Below are 16,227 nucleotides of genomic sequence, written 5' to 3'. Positions count from 1 at the left end.
TCAATTCATTTTCAGACCCTGTTTAATATGTAAATACAATAATTCTCTTTGTTTCGCTTCATGTGAACAAGTACATTATTTGGTATTTTTAGTATTCAGGGTATATTTGTACTTCACATTTGAGAGACTATTATAAAGTCTGTAGTTCTGATAACTATAGTCAGAGTTCTGATGGTTTAGAGACTGACATTTCAAGTAATTAAATTATAAGGTTACAGTTATTAAAAACATATTTGAAAGGACATAAAATTCAGCCCAAGCTTGGGAACTTGTGTTCTAAACGCACTTCAACACCTTCATTTGTTTGTTCAGCAGTTTAATCCCAGCCTCTATAAAATCACACTGCCAAGCAGTACTGTAAATGTGCACGGCACTCTGAGAGACATAAAACCAAGCTTTATGCCCTCATTTCCATTTCTAAGAGAGGCTACTGATCCATCTTTTCCACTGTAAATATAGCTCTGTCGTCACACACTTTCTGGTAACTTCTGTGAACCTCCAAAACTTTTTCTACAATATAAACATACAGGTATATCTTAATCTACATTCAGTAATAAGCTACTTACTTTATCTACAAAAAAAGTGTGCTCCTTTTAATTTGTCTTACTGCTCTCTAATGCAGCATACTCCTACCGTTGACTACCCCTCATTGCTAACAGCGGCACCTCAACCCTCTCCTGAATGAATTGCATTTGGACGTGAAACATTTTCCATAATCCACAGCTTCTGATACACAGTTGATGAGGACAGTTTGCAGATCTTCAAATGAAAATGTACTTCTGGTAGATATTTGCTTTCCAGAAGAATTCTGAGCTAGAATCATAGAATCATTTCAGTTGAAGAGACCCTCAGGATCATCGAGTCCAACCATAACCTAACTGTAGCACTAAACCATGTCCCTAAGAGCCTCATCTAAATGCCTTTTAAACCCCTCCAGGGATGGTGACTCCATCACTGCCCTGGGCAGCCTGTTCCAAGGCCTGACAACCCTTTCTGGGAAGAACTTTTTCCTAATATCCAATCTAAACCTCTCCTGGTACAACTTGAGGCTATTTTCTCTTGTCCTATCACTTGCTACTTGGGAGAAAAGACCAGCATCGGTTTCTCAGCTTTCTAGTAAATGTAGATAATAACTAGAGTGCTCTATGTTTTAAAAATAACCCTTGTTTCACCAAAGTTTTCTGGGGTAGGTAGAAGGCTGAAACCAATTTATTTGTTCAAATAAATCCTAACAACATCCTACACGCTACCTTGCCATGATATAATCTGGCGCAAGGAACAGTAACTCTTCTGAGGTTTGCTGGTTTGCCTTCCAGTGGTGCAGTTCACCAAGCTTTGCAGAATGCCACTTGGGTACAATGTGATGGTTCAGAAAACGAAGGCTGAGCCCAACTGCCCCCCAAACTCGCTTTAAAACCAAACGCAAAGCACCGTAGATGAGGAAAAGCCCGGAGAGCGTCCCAGCTGGCTCGTACCTCTGCACTGGAAGTGGTGGGTGGGCGTCGTGAGCAGCAGCCTGTCCCCCATGGCGTCGGGGCCGCTGCAGCGCGCGATGCCCGGCTCCTTGTATCCCGCCTTCACCCACTCGGACAGCCAGCGCAGGTGGCAGTCGCAGTGCAGTGGGTTGGTACCCAGAGCCCTGGAGGGGTCAAACAACCAACAGCGGTTATTTTGGCTCACGAGCAAAGAAAACATCTCACCAAGGCACATTTTATTCCACGCTTTTACAGGAATGCTTCACTTCAAAATGTGGGAAAGATCTTCTGAGTATTCAGGAAGTCTCCTAGATTTATCTCCTTCAGTGTTCCCACTTTTTTCCTTTCTTCCCATCATTAATTAGGGAGGTTGTATAAATACCTAACAGCAAATCACTTTTCCAAACAATAAATCACTTTTTCAAACAATTGTGCTCGAGCAATGTCGCCAAACATGTTGCTTTCATCAAATTTATCACATTGGTTTCTTTTATTTAAATCTCTGGTCTTCAGGAGCATATTCTAACAGCGAATTGTATAATTGAGTGTGGATCTAATGACTCGTGTCAATGTCTCCTCACTAGATGAAAGATACAGAGGATACCACTGGTTTCAAAACTGCAACTTGGTGTCTGCTACTTTTGTTTCTGGCTTTAAAAAGACATTTTCTGCTTAACCCACCACTTGAGTTAGGTCATATGGTTGAAGTAGACAACATTCACATAGTGTAATTATAATTCCAAAAACCTTTTCATAATTCATAGCAACAAAACATAGAAAACAAACCCATCTACCTTAAATTTAGGTGCTGCCTTGACTAATTTATACTAATTTCTTCTCTTAAGGAAAGTGTCTTTTCAGGCAGTCAGTCAATTACAAAGTCCAGACTTCAGAAAAGTCAGTTTAAAAACAATTAATTTTTGAAAGTGTGAAGAAATGCATGTTGGAAGTCTGAATTTATTTTGCTGAAAGTAAATGTAAGGCTTTAGCTGTACAAGACTTAAATCGCCATGGGAAGAAAATTAACTACATAAAAATTAGGAAAGAGATACCAAAGAAACTGGGTTTTAGACTTCACTATTTCTGCATATATTACAAACTATTTTTAAGATAGTATTTAAAACTCAAGCTTCTTTCAAATAAAAATGTATCAGACGGGATATTAAGATAGAAACCTCAGTAAATTTGTTGATACGTTTCTATTGGAGTGACTAATGAATCCACAGTGCCCTAGACAGATCCATAATGAGAGTTCATAGGTTCAAACCCTGTTTAGTGCTCATTCATCAAAATTAAATGTGTACTGCAGCACAGTATTAAAAAATAGCCATCCATTCCTTCTGTAAATCCATTGCTTACAATGGGAAAAAAACTACTGGGTTGACTTTTTGACCCTGTAACTGTGATCAACTGGCTGACTTGTCCAAGGTCAAACAAAATGCAGCACTGAAAGCTGGACCAAGAAATTCACTTTAGTGTTGAGCAACTGCCATGTATAAAGTGGGAGTGGGAGGACAGCGGAAAGCTGGTTGCCATATTAATTAATCTTTATAAAGTACGTTAAAAATAAAGCTGCTTTACAGACACTAGAAATCATCACCAATAATGTTGTACAACTGCAGAAATTATCACAGGTATTTTTCCCTTCATTTCTAGGAACTACAGTGAATTCTTGTATTTTCATTCACGACCTCTAGCATACTCTATTTCTTTGCCCACTACAGCAAAATATTTCCATAAGGTAAAAATATCCTGGGCTGTAATGAAATACCACCAGCAGCATTTTCAAAATGTTGTGCAAACCTTCCTCTGCCTCTAGTGAGGTCTATCAGCTATATAGGTTGTTATAATAACTGCATTACAACAATATGATGTTTACTATGTAAAGGAAGTTTGGTGAACATTTTCTTGTAGGCTTTAAACAGCCATGGAAAAAGTGATTGAAGTATCCAGATCTCAGTTTTGCTCTTCCAGTTACAGACCAATTTAAAGCTCTTACAGAAGACTCTGAAATCAATAATAAATAAACAAAATATTTCTTTGCAATTCTAGCGGTTAATTTGATGCCTTCCCCCAAGTGATGCTGAAGGCTCAAGGCTGATCATCCTACTCGTAGCCACACAGCTTGTACATTTAACATCCACTTTCGTTCTCCCACATATTATGAATTTGATGAGCAGCAATCCCATGTATCATTTTTAAAATTATTCCAAGTGCGTGCTTTCTCCTTGAAGATCTATATATCAGGAATTTCTTTTCAACCACGTATGAATAAGCACAGCTTTTTCTGGCATGTGAAGAGCAAAATCACTGTGCTTGCTAAAAGTTTCAGAATACTCTTTAAGAAACTGGAGAGCACAATTGCACTGTAAAATTCAATTGTTCAGCTGTGCAAATTACACCCCAGACAGGTCTTATTTATTTTATGGATCCTATTTATTACTGTTCATTTGAGCTTTGTGTATTTTACATTTCTGGCAGCACATATATCTAAACAGATAGACTGCAGTGATTGTATTGGGCCAAAGGGGTTTTTATCACTCCCGAAGGTGAACAGTTTACCCAGGAAAATTGTATCTGCACTTCATTTCAAGTAAACCCCGAGGAAAATCTAAACAAATGGGGCATGATATGTTTATCTCTTGAGTTCTAAAAATACCCTCAGAAGCCAGATTCCCAGTATGGAAGGTGTCACTGCGCTTCCAAACGGAGATACAGGGCTTCAGCTTGGGCAGACCCTCATTCCAAAACAACAACCAAACTGACCTGACGATGCTGGGAACGTGCTGAAGAAACACATTCTGTGCAAAACAAATATTTCCTCTGACTTAGATACCAAGCCATAAGCACGAAACAGAGAATGTTGTTTCTCAGTTGAAGTTGAAATTGCCTAAGTTGGTCACATATGATTTCTGTCCCAACCAATCTGACGTATCTTTATTTTTTACTATCTAGAGAGAGACTGGGACAGAAAGCTGTTACACACAAATAAACAGTCTGAGGACATATCTGCTATCCAGAAAATACGTAAATATGCACTGAACCTAGTGTTAAGTGTTCCGGAGGGCACGTTTAAGGTTGCAAAGAGAGGAACAGAGATGTAAAACCTACGTTAAATGTACCTGTTTGTATGTCTTGATGTGTGCACATCAACATCAACTCACATGCATGAGAGCAGCATCAAAACAGAAAATATCAACCTGGGAAACTAGTCATTCGGCAAAATGAGCAAGACATGCCCAACCCTCTGATTACTTGAGGACAGTAATCAAGAAACATGCTACACAAAATTACTTTTCCTTTACATCTATTGTCTAATAAGGTGCAGCATCACACAGTATCTCAGTGAAAAAAACATCTTCTGTTCATTTTCTTGGCATCAACACTTCAGGTTTATTTTGTAACAATTGCAGCTATTTGGCTTTACAGTTCTTTCATCAACTGAACTGTATTTAAAAATACCCTGGACCTCCACCAATACAATAGTAATTTCCTCAAATATCTGACACGTCTAATAATTTTTGCAAATTATGGAATGAAGTTTTAATGCCGTGAAATGACCAATTTCCACATGACTAAATATGTATGTCTGAAAGAGTGATTCATCAACAAGTTCATACACTGGCAACGCTTCACTATGCAAAACATATGACACTTATTAAGCAAAGAATTCACATTTGCTTAATATTTGCTCTTTGTGGGAGGTTTCCTGTCTCGCTCAGACCATAACACACTCTGCATTTCACACAGACGATGCTGAAAGAAAGCCTTAAACACAAAGTCCACAGAAGAGGAAACTCACATTTGCTCATTTGGGTTTCCTTAAGAAAATATTTTGGTAACTAATAACAACAGGTTCTAGCATTTTTTTATTTCCTTTGAACAGATGCGCTATGAATATCCACAGCAGACTATGGAAAGTGAGCAGGAAAACCAGAAAACCTATGCAGTCTGAAATATGTATTAATACGCACTGTTTTATAAATCTGAGACTGTCAATCAGCCAGATGGCTCCAGACAGAAGTACTTACAGATGGGAAAGGGATATCAGGTCGTTGAAAGAACCTTCAGGAACACTGGAAATATCGTTTCCATGGAGTGTCCTAGAAGAAGGGAGAAGCAGGAAGGCATCAAACCACAGTATTATATCTGCTCCCCACAAATGAAGGATTTGGTGCTTAAGAAAGATACTTCATTTTGTTCCTTTGAGAGTTTATATGAGCTTCACAACTCTGGAGCTTCCACACTCTATTACTTCTAGACGTTGACATTTAAAATAATGATACAATCACTGTTGTTGGTGACTAACGTCTTAAATTAAAAAGGTGACATACTATTTATGCTATAAAGAGTGTACTGATGACAAGCAGATTCTCACGTACAGACCTGTATGCTCTTATAGAATCCCATTGGCTGGAAGCACAGAAAAAACAGAATGGGAAAAATGGGAATTGTGAAAGTTAAATTGAATATTGACTTCAGAGAGATCCAAGGAGAGAGTCCATGAGGGCAAATATATCTGCACTTCCACATTCTATTTTCCCATTCTTACAGTAGGAAATATCTCTTTGTGTGGTATTTTTAATATCTATACATTTATGCTATCAGGGAAAATACTTGAAAATAGTTATTTTAAGGATGATTCACCCAGTGCAAAGAAACTAACATTTTTCCAGCAGGATTTTCACGATCTTTGTGAAAGGGTTCTCCACCATTTCCAAGACAATTTAAGCAGCCACTTCATCTCTTTTCTCAGAAATATGTTTATAAGTGAGTTACACAGGCAAGCACAAGTGGAAAGGGTTTTTTGCAGCTTGTAGAGCACGACACTTCTATTCAAAGCAGCAGACAGAAGAGTGAAAGATAATTATTTGTAATTGCTTGTGGTTTTCATTGAAATGGCAACTGCCTACCCCGCTACAAAGTCACGCACCAGCACCAGAGGGGTGGCAGATAAACAGAGGGGACGAGCCGCTCTCGGAGCACCGAGGCTGGGATCAAATAGGAGAACAGCAACAAATGGGTGTGTGGAGGGCACAAGATGCTGGGGGTGACAACTGCATAAAACCCCCCTAAAAAATGCACCAAGGAAGATACACAGTCCCGCCAGGTTTTATTTTATAATTAAATAAAGCAGCTGTTCAGCTGCTGCATCCTCTGCATCACTAGATAATTATCTGGCAAAACAACAGCATAGAGAAAAGTATTTATAGTCTGTTCTAACTCTTCTAGTTTGCATGTCACTGAAAAGCAGTTTACTACTCCATGCAATAACAGACAGGAAGGAGGAGCCAACAGGCGTCGATCCCGCTGGATCTCACCAGCCATTTCTTAAGCAGAAGTTGGTAGAGAACTTGCAAAGGCAAGGGACATCAATATTTTAAAATTATATTTTCTGTTGCACTTCTCCCCTGAGCTGGTTCAGTTACAGCAAACTGCTGTATAGTTTATGTCCTCTTTCCCAGCTCCAGGAATTACTGCCAGTGCTGCAGACCTGGCGGAGGAGGCTGGAAAACAGAAACCTGCCGTGTGTCAGGTTTGTAGCAGCTCTTTCCCTCGAGTCATTTATTTTCTAATTTACCTGGTGATTTGCGGAACACACCGATCATTTTTTTTTTTTTATTTTTGTGACTGTACAAATGCTTGAAATGGTGCACACTGAATGTGTTTAAAACAAACCAAATGTCTGGGCCCGGGGAAATAGATAATAGCCCCAGATGGAATATTGTGTCCAGTTGTGGCCCCTCAGTTCCAGCAGGACAGGGAACTGCTGCAGAGAGTCCAGCGCAGCCACCAAGATGCTGAAGGGAGTGGAGCATCTCCCGTGTGAGGAAAGGCTGAGGGAGCTGGGGCTCTGGAGCTGGACAAGAGGAGACTGAGGGGGGACTCATTCATGGGGATCAATATGGAAAGGGGGAGTGTCAGGAGGATGGAGCCAGGCTCTTCTGGTGACAACCAGTGACAGGACAAGGGGCAATGGGTACAAACTGGAACACAAGAGGTTCCACTTAAATTTGAGAAGAAACTTGTTCATGGTGAGGGTGTCAGAGCCTGGCCCAGGCTGCCCAGGGGGTTGTGGAGTCTCCTTCTGTGCAGACATTCCAACCCGCCTGGACACCTTCCTGTGTAACCTCATCTGGGTGTTCCTGCTCCATGGGGGGATTGCACTGGATGAGCTTTCCAGGGCCCTTCCAACCCCTGACATTCTGTGATTCAGTGAGATGGAAATAAAAGCATCTCTTTTTCCATCCTTTCCTCCCTTTCTCCACCCTAACACCACTACACACTTCACCAGGATCCACGCAATGCCTTGTAACTGTTACGAATTCTACCTTTACCTGCTGTTTTACACCAGCGTACAGAGCAAGGAAATCCAAACTCGCCAGGGGAAGATACACCTCGTGCTGTCCCTGGCGTGGGGCTGTGAATTCATGAACAGCGGCATCACCATCACATTTCACAGCATTCGTGGAAGCTGCAGTTTCTATAACATCTCAGAGTTTTCCTACAGAGCATCAAACCTCAAAATCTACAGCAGAGTTGTCCTGCTGGCACCTCGCTCCAGCACCAAAACCTTCCCCTTCCAGCATCCCAATTGGGAAATTTTCTCTTAAGCATACCGAGGTTTCAGCTGTTCATGATAATACTTGGCATTTATAAGGATGGATCTCCCAGCAATTAATCTGAACAGGAAAAGGAAGGACATGAGCTCCCACACAGTAACTCCAGATAAAGCCCACTCACTAATTCTATACAGAATGACTGAGACATACCCCACAGCTATTAAAATAAGAAGCATTTTTGTTGGTATGAGGATGCAAGATCAGGTCTGAACAACTTGGCATCAAAATGTTCCCTTCTTTAATGAAATAAGCATATTTAAATAAGCAGAAGTTTATGTGAACTTTAAGTAGAATATAAAATATCTCATGCTAGTAGAATATTTCATAGCTTGTTTTATCTTTTTCATCAATATAACATAGAAAATTGTTTGGTGATGTGGAAAAATGTTTTTATTTCTGGACTTTGCCTCTTAGTTAAACCAGGACTAAATGTCAGAAGTTACAACATCGTCACACAAAAATAATCTCTAAAATTACCCATTCAAGCCTACCAGAGAGTTCTAATATTTATAATTACTTTGTCTCAACCTTAGCTTTTAAAATCTATTTACATTTAGCTTCTAAAGAGACTTTGGACCAAAAAACCCACCCAAAACAGAAAGAATAAAAAACTCCGCTACTTTCTACTGCAATAGCTTTGGTACAAAAACCTACTGATATCAACTTTTGCTTATGAAAAACCTCTGAAGACTATGTTGAAATTGCTCCCCAGCACACTTTGGCTGCCGTTCTGGATAAGCCACATGAAGACCGAAGATTAAAGGCCTGGTTGTGTAAATGCTGATATATATTCAGGCTTAAACATAAACTTATTGACTCTGCACTTTACTCAGTTGGGTTTGTGCTGAAAAGCGTAAGAGACAGAGGACAGAACCGGATATCTGTCAAAGATCAACATCATACATCTGTGATTATTCTCATTTTCAAATACATATTTACTTTATTTACTACGGAGAGGCAAAAAGTAAAGAAAACATAAGGAATCTGGAAGACACAGAAGCCTGTATGAGCAGGTTCTGCTACCCTCAAAGGCATGAACAGCCAAGGGTAATGAGATCTCGATACTATTTTTATTTAAAATAAAATGTGGCAATTGTTTTGCTGATGTTTTCTCTTTTAAATTCCCCTGAAAATATGGATAATAAATAACTGACAATAACAGATTGCACACTGCCACTCAGAAGCCATTTTCTCTCTGGAGAATTGATTTTTAATAACCACGTTGATGACATGTGGCAAAAGTTGTAGCTGATACCAGAGTTTTGTGGGCCGTGATAAATCAAATCAATCTGGATGCTTCCAAATGCATGGAGCAGAGGCAGAGTTGCCCCTTTAGGCTCCATTTCACTCATGCTGCTCCGTGCAAGACGGGGAGGGCTTTTGAAAAGACATTTTTTCAATTTGATTAGCAGAACATTGAGTAAAGCCAAAAGATAACAGTTGTTATTAAAATATTGCCCTTTGTTTCTGTCCCTACGTGGCCTGCAAGAATAGAAATGAAAAGACAAATTATAGCTATTGGAAAGAGTGAGGCATGGTATGTCTACACTGTAATTCAGGGTAGAGTGTCCTAAACTAGCTTTAATCAAGCTGGCTTGCATATCGGAAGCAGGCCAGAAGATGGTTCTATATGGAATAATTTATTTGGCCATGAAACAGAATATATTAATCTGTGCCCAAATTTCAGGACTCATGAAACAACTCAGATGTGACCATCCTAGTGCACTAAAAAACAGAGTCCCAAGCCAAACTTAAAACAGCAAATCCAAATCACATATCTTTCTAGTTTTTAACGATGGAAACGGGGAAGCTAAAGCTGTCTTGTAAATTAGAAGGTGGAAATGTAGATATCTATTTCACCACTCAAACCACAGTGAAAGAGCCTGGCCAAACAGCATTGCTTTGCCTCATTACTTCCACAGTTGCAGTACTGCCCATGCCAGCACCTTAATTCCACACTTACAGAGCCATTGCACAGCAACCATTGCTCTTTCAATTCACTGAAACCTCTATATGCGAATGACTTCTTAAAAAAAACCCGACAAAACCAACAGAAAATACTACGTGAATAGTACTCAGGACATATTCTTCAACTCCTCTGTCCTGACCTTTTAGTGTTCAAAGCTGTTTCTCCTTCAGCACACTGAATAATCTCATCACAGATACGTTATTTCATTGCTTAGTTTTCAGTTCACTGTGCAAGAAGTGATGACCCCCCTTGGCTTCTCCACCTTGGCTGGACAGCTGCGCACAGGGTGGCGTGTCCACGCAAACACGTGAGCAAACCCAGCCCAGGGGTTCTTTCTGATGGGGCAGGTGGGGAGCGAGAGACAGTAAATATGAGTGTGAGCAAATTGTTCAATCCAGAAAGCTGCTGGAAGTAGCTACACTGGAAGCAAAGAGCGCAGAAAAGGATTTCCAAAGAAAGAAAACACACATAGACATCTCTGTGTGTGCCACAAGTCAACATGAAGTGAAATTTCATTCACAGCCTAATGGCATTTCAGACAGGCATCGCAGCACCACTGGCACCCAGTTGGGCTTGATTTACTCATTGTTTTAGTGTGGGGACTTCTAACTTACTCCCCTTTAGCTGGCATTCTTTTATGCAAAGACTTGCCTGCAGAAACCTAAATAAACAGAAAATATTCCAAAAATGTGCAAGTTTTCAGCAAAGACACTCTTGCTGAAGCATCCAATGGAAACCTACACTCTAAAATATGATAACGTTCTTACAGACAAAGAGACAAGTCCTTTCCAGTGGGGCACCCAAACACTGTTCAAGTAGAAGAGAGAAACATACTTTATGCAGCCTCTTGGAGGCCTGTTTTTAGTATAGTTCTTGTCCCTGAACTATCAGAGAAAACTCATTCATCCTGAAAACAGGTAATTGCTTCTTTTCAAAGTTTAGCATTCACCTGCTCTAATCATTACCGGACATATTGCACCTAAGTACAAGTACATTGAAGCTAATTGTGTGAAAATATTTATGACTACTGAATCAAGTGAAAGCCATCTGCTCACGAAAAGCCTCCCTGCCATCAACAGCATTCTAATAAGCTGCAACTCAGCTGCGTTGAAGAAGTGGTACTTACAGCACCCGAAGAGACCTGAGCCCATTGAACGCGTGGACCGGGATGCACCGAAGTCTGTTGTAACTCAGGATGCTGAGGGAAAGAGAGAACAGAGTTACAACATTGATTATTTCACTACTAGAACAACCACAAAGCAGCACGGAAAACCCCATGCTTAAGAAACAAGATGTGTACTATTTGTTCAACACCTAAGATGGTGTCTGAAAAGCAATTAAAACTGTTATCAAAACTTTGGGCTACTTACAGCGTTGATAACTGAGTCATATTGCTGAAGGTGTAATTGGCCAACACACTTATGCTGTTGTTGCTCAGATCACTGAAGAAACACACAGAAAATATCATTTATATGTATGAACTGAGAAATGTCTTTTTTAAAGATTACATAATATGTGCACAGCAAGATGCCTGAAGCGATTGAAAAGTCACATATTATCAACCGACACAATATTTTCTAATCAACTTTGAATAAGCTCTAAAACCAAAGCACATCAGACTTCCCTGAAACCCTTCAGACTCATAAATATTAAGGCGCATTTACAGCATATAACATTAAAAAAAAAAAAAGTGAATGCAAGCAAAATTTTTGAAGAAGGATAAATTATTAATAATAGATGATAAAAGCATGGGTGAATATTTGCTGTACCAACTTGCTTTGCAATTTATTACAGGCATTCCATTTCCATCTGCTTTTCACATTGACAGCTATTAGAACAAAATTTCATTTTTAATTTATGAAAGTATTTTAGGCTCAAACAGAACATTTTGTTTTGTTGTTGCTCTCCCTCGAAAAACAAAATCAGATACACTTCCAAATAAGAGACTGTTTTAAAACAGAGGATGCCAGTTTTCTTTCCACGTTGTTTGTATGTGAGGTTGTTCTGCCCATTTGACTTGAGTATCCACAGCTGATTCAAACAGCATTTGAAAATTTCTGATAAATAGTCCAGCCAAGAAATTTCACTCTTGTGTATTTCAGGGAGCAACTGACTGAAAACAAGTCTGGTTGAGTCTACCTGTATCGCTGTTCATAGCAGAAACAGCTATGCAAATTTTCATTGCCTCAGTATTATAAATACTGCCTCACCTAGAGCAAATGAACGCCGGCTCCTCTGTTAATGACCTTTACAGCTTCGCACAGATAAATCTGCCAAGCGAAGCCGTAACAGAGGCTCCGTGGGAGCTTGGAACAGGCTCTCTGGTGCCCTCAGTCACCTCACTCTTTATGAACACTTTCTGGCAGCGGTGGCCACTGTGAAATTCTTTCCAAATTCAAATTACAGAAGTCTGTTTACCCCCCCAAATACTAATTATTTCTGTTCCACCTACAACATAGTGCAGAAAGCGTAACGCAATTTTCTTGACATTGAAACTGTGTGTTTCTTACATCAGTGTCAGGTGTCTAAAGGCGGAGAGCCCCTTCGGCACAGCAGTCAGATGGTTTCCTTCCAGGTATCTGAAAAAAGTCAGATTTGCCAGTTACACAAACATGTTAACAAGAACTCCTGTCACTCAATCTGCAGGATGAATGAGGAAAAGATAAACTCAGTCAATAAGGGAATTATCTTTGATTCATTGCTTGGAATTTTTTAACAGTTTCTCTTTTAAAAGTGAATTATCCAAAATGCAAAGCATGACAATAGCTTATTGCCTTTCTTTTTTTAGAAGACTTGGAAGTGAAATAAGGATCTCTGGCCTACAGCAAACAGAAATGACCATCTGGTGCTTCTATGACAGCAACTGGAGAAGGGGAGAAAAAATGTGGAGCCTGTGCCCTGAACTCATAGACACCTTTAACAAGTTTCTGTAATAACGCTGAGGGCTGATTGACCCTGTTAGGAAAGTTTTTGTCTGGTGCGTGTAAGTCCTATGTACAGCCAGAAGTGGCAGAGGAGCTGCACTGCAAAAAGTCTCATTTATTCCAGTGTCAACACAAACATCCATCAGTTTGACGCCACATCCATTACAGCAATTCCTACCATGGCACATACACCCTCCTCACCTTCCCTTTTCAAAGTATGCTGGTACAGGAGGAAAACTTGGTATGAATCGAAGACCAAAGACCAAGTTCTCCTTGAATACAAGCACTGAGTGCATTTAATAAAATAGCTTGTGTTTCCAGGGTGGAAGTTGTTTGAGACGGCACTGAATGTGTCTCTATTCAGACACACACACAGTAGGGCTAAAGCCTTTTGGGATAATCCTGGGTCCTCATACGGTGCCTGTATTTTGCAGTTTTTCTCCACTGAAGAAACAAGAACATTCAGTAACCAAGGGAAGAACCCTGAACAAATATAACATTTTCCAAAAGTTTGCCTGGAAGACAGCACAGGTACTCCAGACCACAGCTGACGTGTGCTAGCAACGAGACATGGGGCTTTTCCTGGTTAACACAAAATACTGGAGACAGAGCTGAAGTTCTCTTCCTTAACCCTGGCTTTTGGCTGAAACTGCATCCCTGGAAGATACCAAAATAACAAGGCTCCAATGGACGTTGACCACTGGGGTCCCATGACACTGCCAAGGTGATTCTCCAGACATCTGCACATCCAACCTTCTCAGAAAGTACTATGGAGGAGGAAAGCACTTCTCCCTCCTCAGCTGAGCATAAAAGATGATATTTCTCTTTCTTACAAGATCCTTTGGGGGATTTTTCTTAAGGTAGACATGGGGCAATACAATTGATGTGGGATGTTTTGAAAGACAATCAAGCATAGCCAGGAAATGCAGCCCACAGCCACCGGAACACTGAATGTGCTACCTCCTCTTCTGCAAATATGATCTGATAATCATGTTAAAACTTTTTATCCCACACATACAATTTCCTTTTATTTGGCAACAAACCTCCTTGTTCTGCATTTACTATAGCAAACAGTAATAATAATAGATTATTACTGTGCTATATGTTCCCTCTCTACACTGACTGTAACAACACAGAGATATTTGTGTAAACTAAATCCAAGAAAATTTTCCCACAAACTTTATTTTTACATCATTTAAAAATAAAATCTATAAACACTAACAGAATTTTTACATAAAACATTTTATTAACTGTCACATGTTATTCTTCCCCCCGGCTTCTATTTCAGCATAATGCCCTTTCTGCTGCTTCGGTTCTCTTTTCAACTGAACTATTCCAGCCAAACCTCCCCAGTCCCACGTTTGTCCATCCTGCCTGTGCACAGGATCCCAGCAAGGCAGGGTCACCTTAGAGCACGCACTGGAGCCGATCTGGTTCCTGCTTAAAATTAGGCTGGACAACTGGGACTACAGGCTTTTGAATTTTTAACCAAAAGCAAAATCATTCCTTAATGAAAAAAAAACCTATTGAACAAATTAATCTCTCCATTCACAAAGGTCACAAGCATTGAATGACAGTGTTGGACATCAAACAGTTAGCTCTCGCAAAATCGTGACGGCTGCTGTGCTGGTGCAGATTATCACAAACCAGAGCACGGGTTAGTTATGCCACATTAACACCTCCCGTGGATATTCATATTCTGCAAGTGTAAAGTCACTTGCTTCATTTTGACTAAATTCGATATAAATTATTTTGAAAATGGAGTTCCTTGGAGAATTCACACCACAAATTACGTAGAAGATCCTCAGAAATCAGTCACATGTGTTACTATTGAAAGAGGGCAAACCATGTCTCATTTCCCCAGCCATGGTTTGCTATGGATGCAATAAGTCACGGGGAGTCTGCACCTTCTCTTTCACCCCAGAAAGTCACAAATCTTAAACCCATGCATGACGGTGTGTTAAGGCTCCAGTGTTTATTCCAAGTGCAAAATCCAAAGGATTTCCAAAGGAAATCAAAAGCAGGTCATGTATCATGTATTTGTAAGCTAGGTATGATTTTCCTTTAGGAAAGGAGACTGGGCTCTTGCAATGTGTTGAAAACTTTAGAAATATATTTTCAGGATATTCTCCTGTTGATCCCAATATAAAACAGCCTGCAATTTGAACAAAGTGATGATGACTGGCCAGGTTCTTCCCCCCTGTTTTGCTTTCTGGTGCAATCAGAAGTCAAGGGTGCACATTTTAATCCAGTGCTTCATTACTCAGCTAACATAGACCCCTAGAGATAAACTCTATAGAGGATCTGCTTTGAATAGCTTTGGATTTGTACTGCATGCAATTTGATGGTTATATAAATGTGCTAGCAGAAAGCTGCAATATTTATACCAGTGGTACAATTTCTGAACAAATACAATTTTACACGGAAAAATTACTGATTATATGCTTTTCGTACACGCATAAGAACAATTCACCACTGTTAAACCTTTCAGCACATTATACAAAGAGTGGCAATATTTTCCAAGCAAAAGGCATTCATTTTTAAAGCACATTTAAGTGAAAGGAATTTGAAATAATGGGAGCTTTTAGGGCATAAGAGCAAGGCAAGAATCAGGAGGATCTGAGTGGCAACATTAGAAGAAACCCTTTGCTGCAGGTGAGCTGCTCAGAGTGGGCCAGGGGACATAGTGAGGAACAATTACAGTTACAAAACTCTGTGTAATTATGTATACGTATATATAAACAAATAAACCTGGATGAAACTACAGACACCCTGCCCAAACAGCCCAAACCCTAACAGAACGATGCGGAGGGAAGACTGTATTTCAAATTCTTTTCCCTCCTTACCCAAAGTAAGATGACGTACATGGCATCTGGTATGCAAAGTCATTCTGGCATGAATGAAAGAACTATATGTCTGATTTTAATGCTCAGAGTCAAGTTATTAATACACAGAGTGAAGAGCGGGTGTCAGCTGCCTTAACACAGACATGCTGACTAGTATCCAAAACAACCTCATTTGCTTCCAGAAGTCTCTAGACTCTATAGTTTAATATATCAAACTGAGCCTGAAGTCTCAATCATGACTTATAACCAATAAGCAGTTACCAGAGCCAAAATTGAAAAGAACACGGCCACGCCGCGCTCCGGTTCCCGCAGAAGCCCCAGGGCTCATCCAGCACCTTCCGCACACACTCCCAGCGCATACAGAACATTCAAAACTCTGCATAAAAGATG

The 16,227-nt window shown here is 40.0% G+C and overlaps 1 protein-coding gene across 4 annotated transcripts in view; it reads right to left on the bottom strand.

Annotated features, from left to right (window-relative positions):
- The window catches only part of SLIT3 (slit guidance ligand 3), a 535,141-nt gene that overhangs the window by 74,746 nt on the left and 444,168 nt on the right, over positions 1-16,227 (bottom strand). For all 4 annotated transcript variants that reach the window (XM_065030140.1, XM_065030141.1, XM_065030138.1 and 1 more), the window contains exons 22-26: positions 12,578-12,646; positions 11,438-11,509; positions 11,194-11,265; positions 5,507-5,578; positions 1,476-1,639 (exon numbers count right to left, since the gene is read on the bottom strand). In XM_065030140.1, the coding sequence (XP_064886212.1) occupies positions 1,476-1,639; positions 5,507-5,578; positions 11,194-11,265; positions 11,438-11,509; positions 12,578-12,646 (449 nt within the window). The remainder of the gene's footprint in view (positions 1-1,475; positions 1,640-5,506; positions 5,579-11,193; positions 11,266-11,437; positions 11,510-12,577; positions 12,647-16,227) is intronic.

This window comes from Columba livia, chromosome 14 (assembly GCF_036013475.1).
Source record: "Columba livia isolate bColLiv1 breed racing homer chromosome 14, bColLiv1.pat.W.v2, whole genome shotgun sequence".
Lineage (NCBI taxonomy): Eukaryota > Metazoa > Chordata > Aves > Columbiformes > Columbidae > Columba > Columba livia.
Note: the sequence above shows the minus strand (reverse complement) of the source record. Positions and strands in the feature narration are given on the sequence as shown.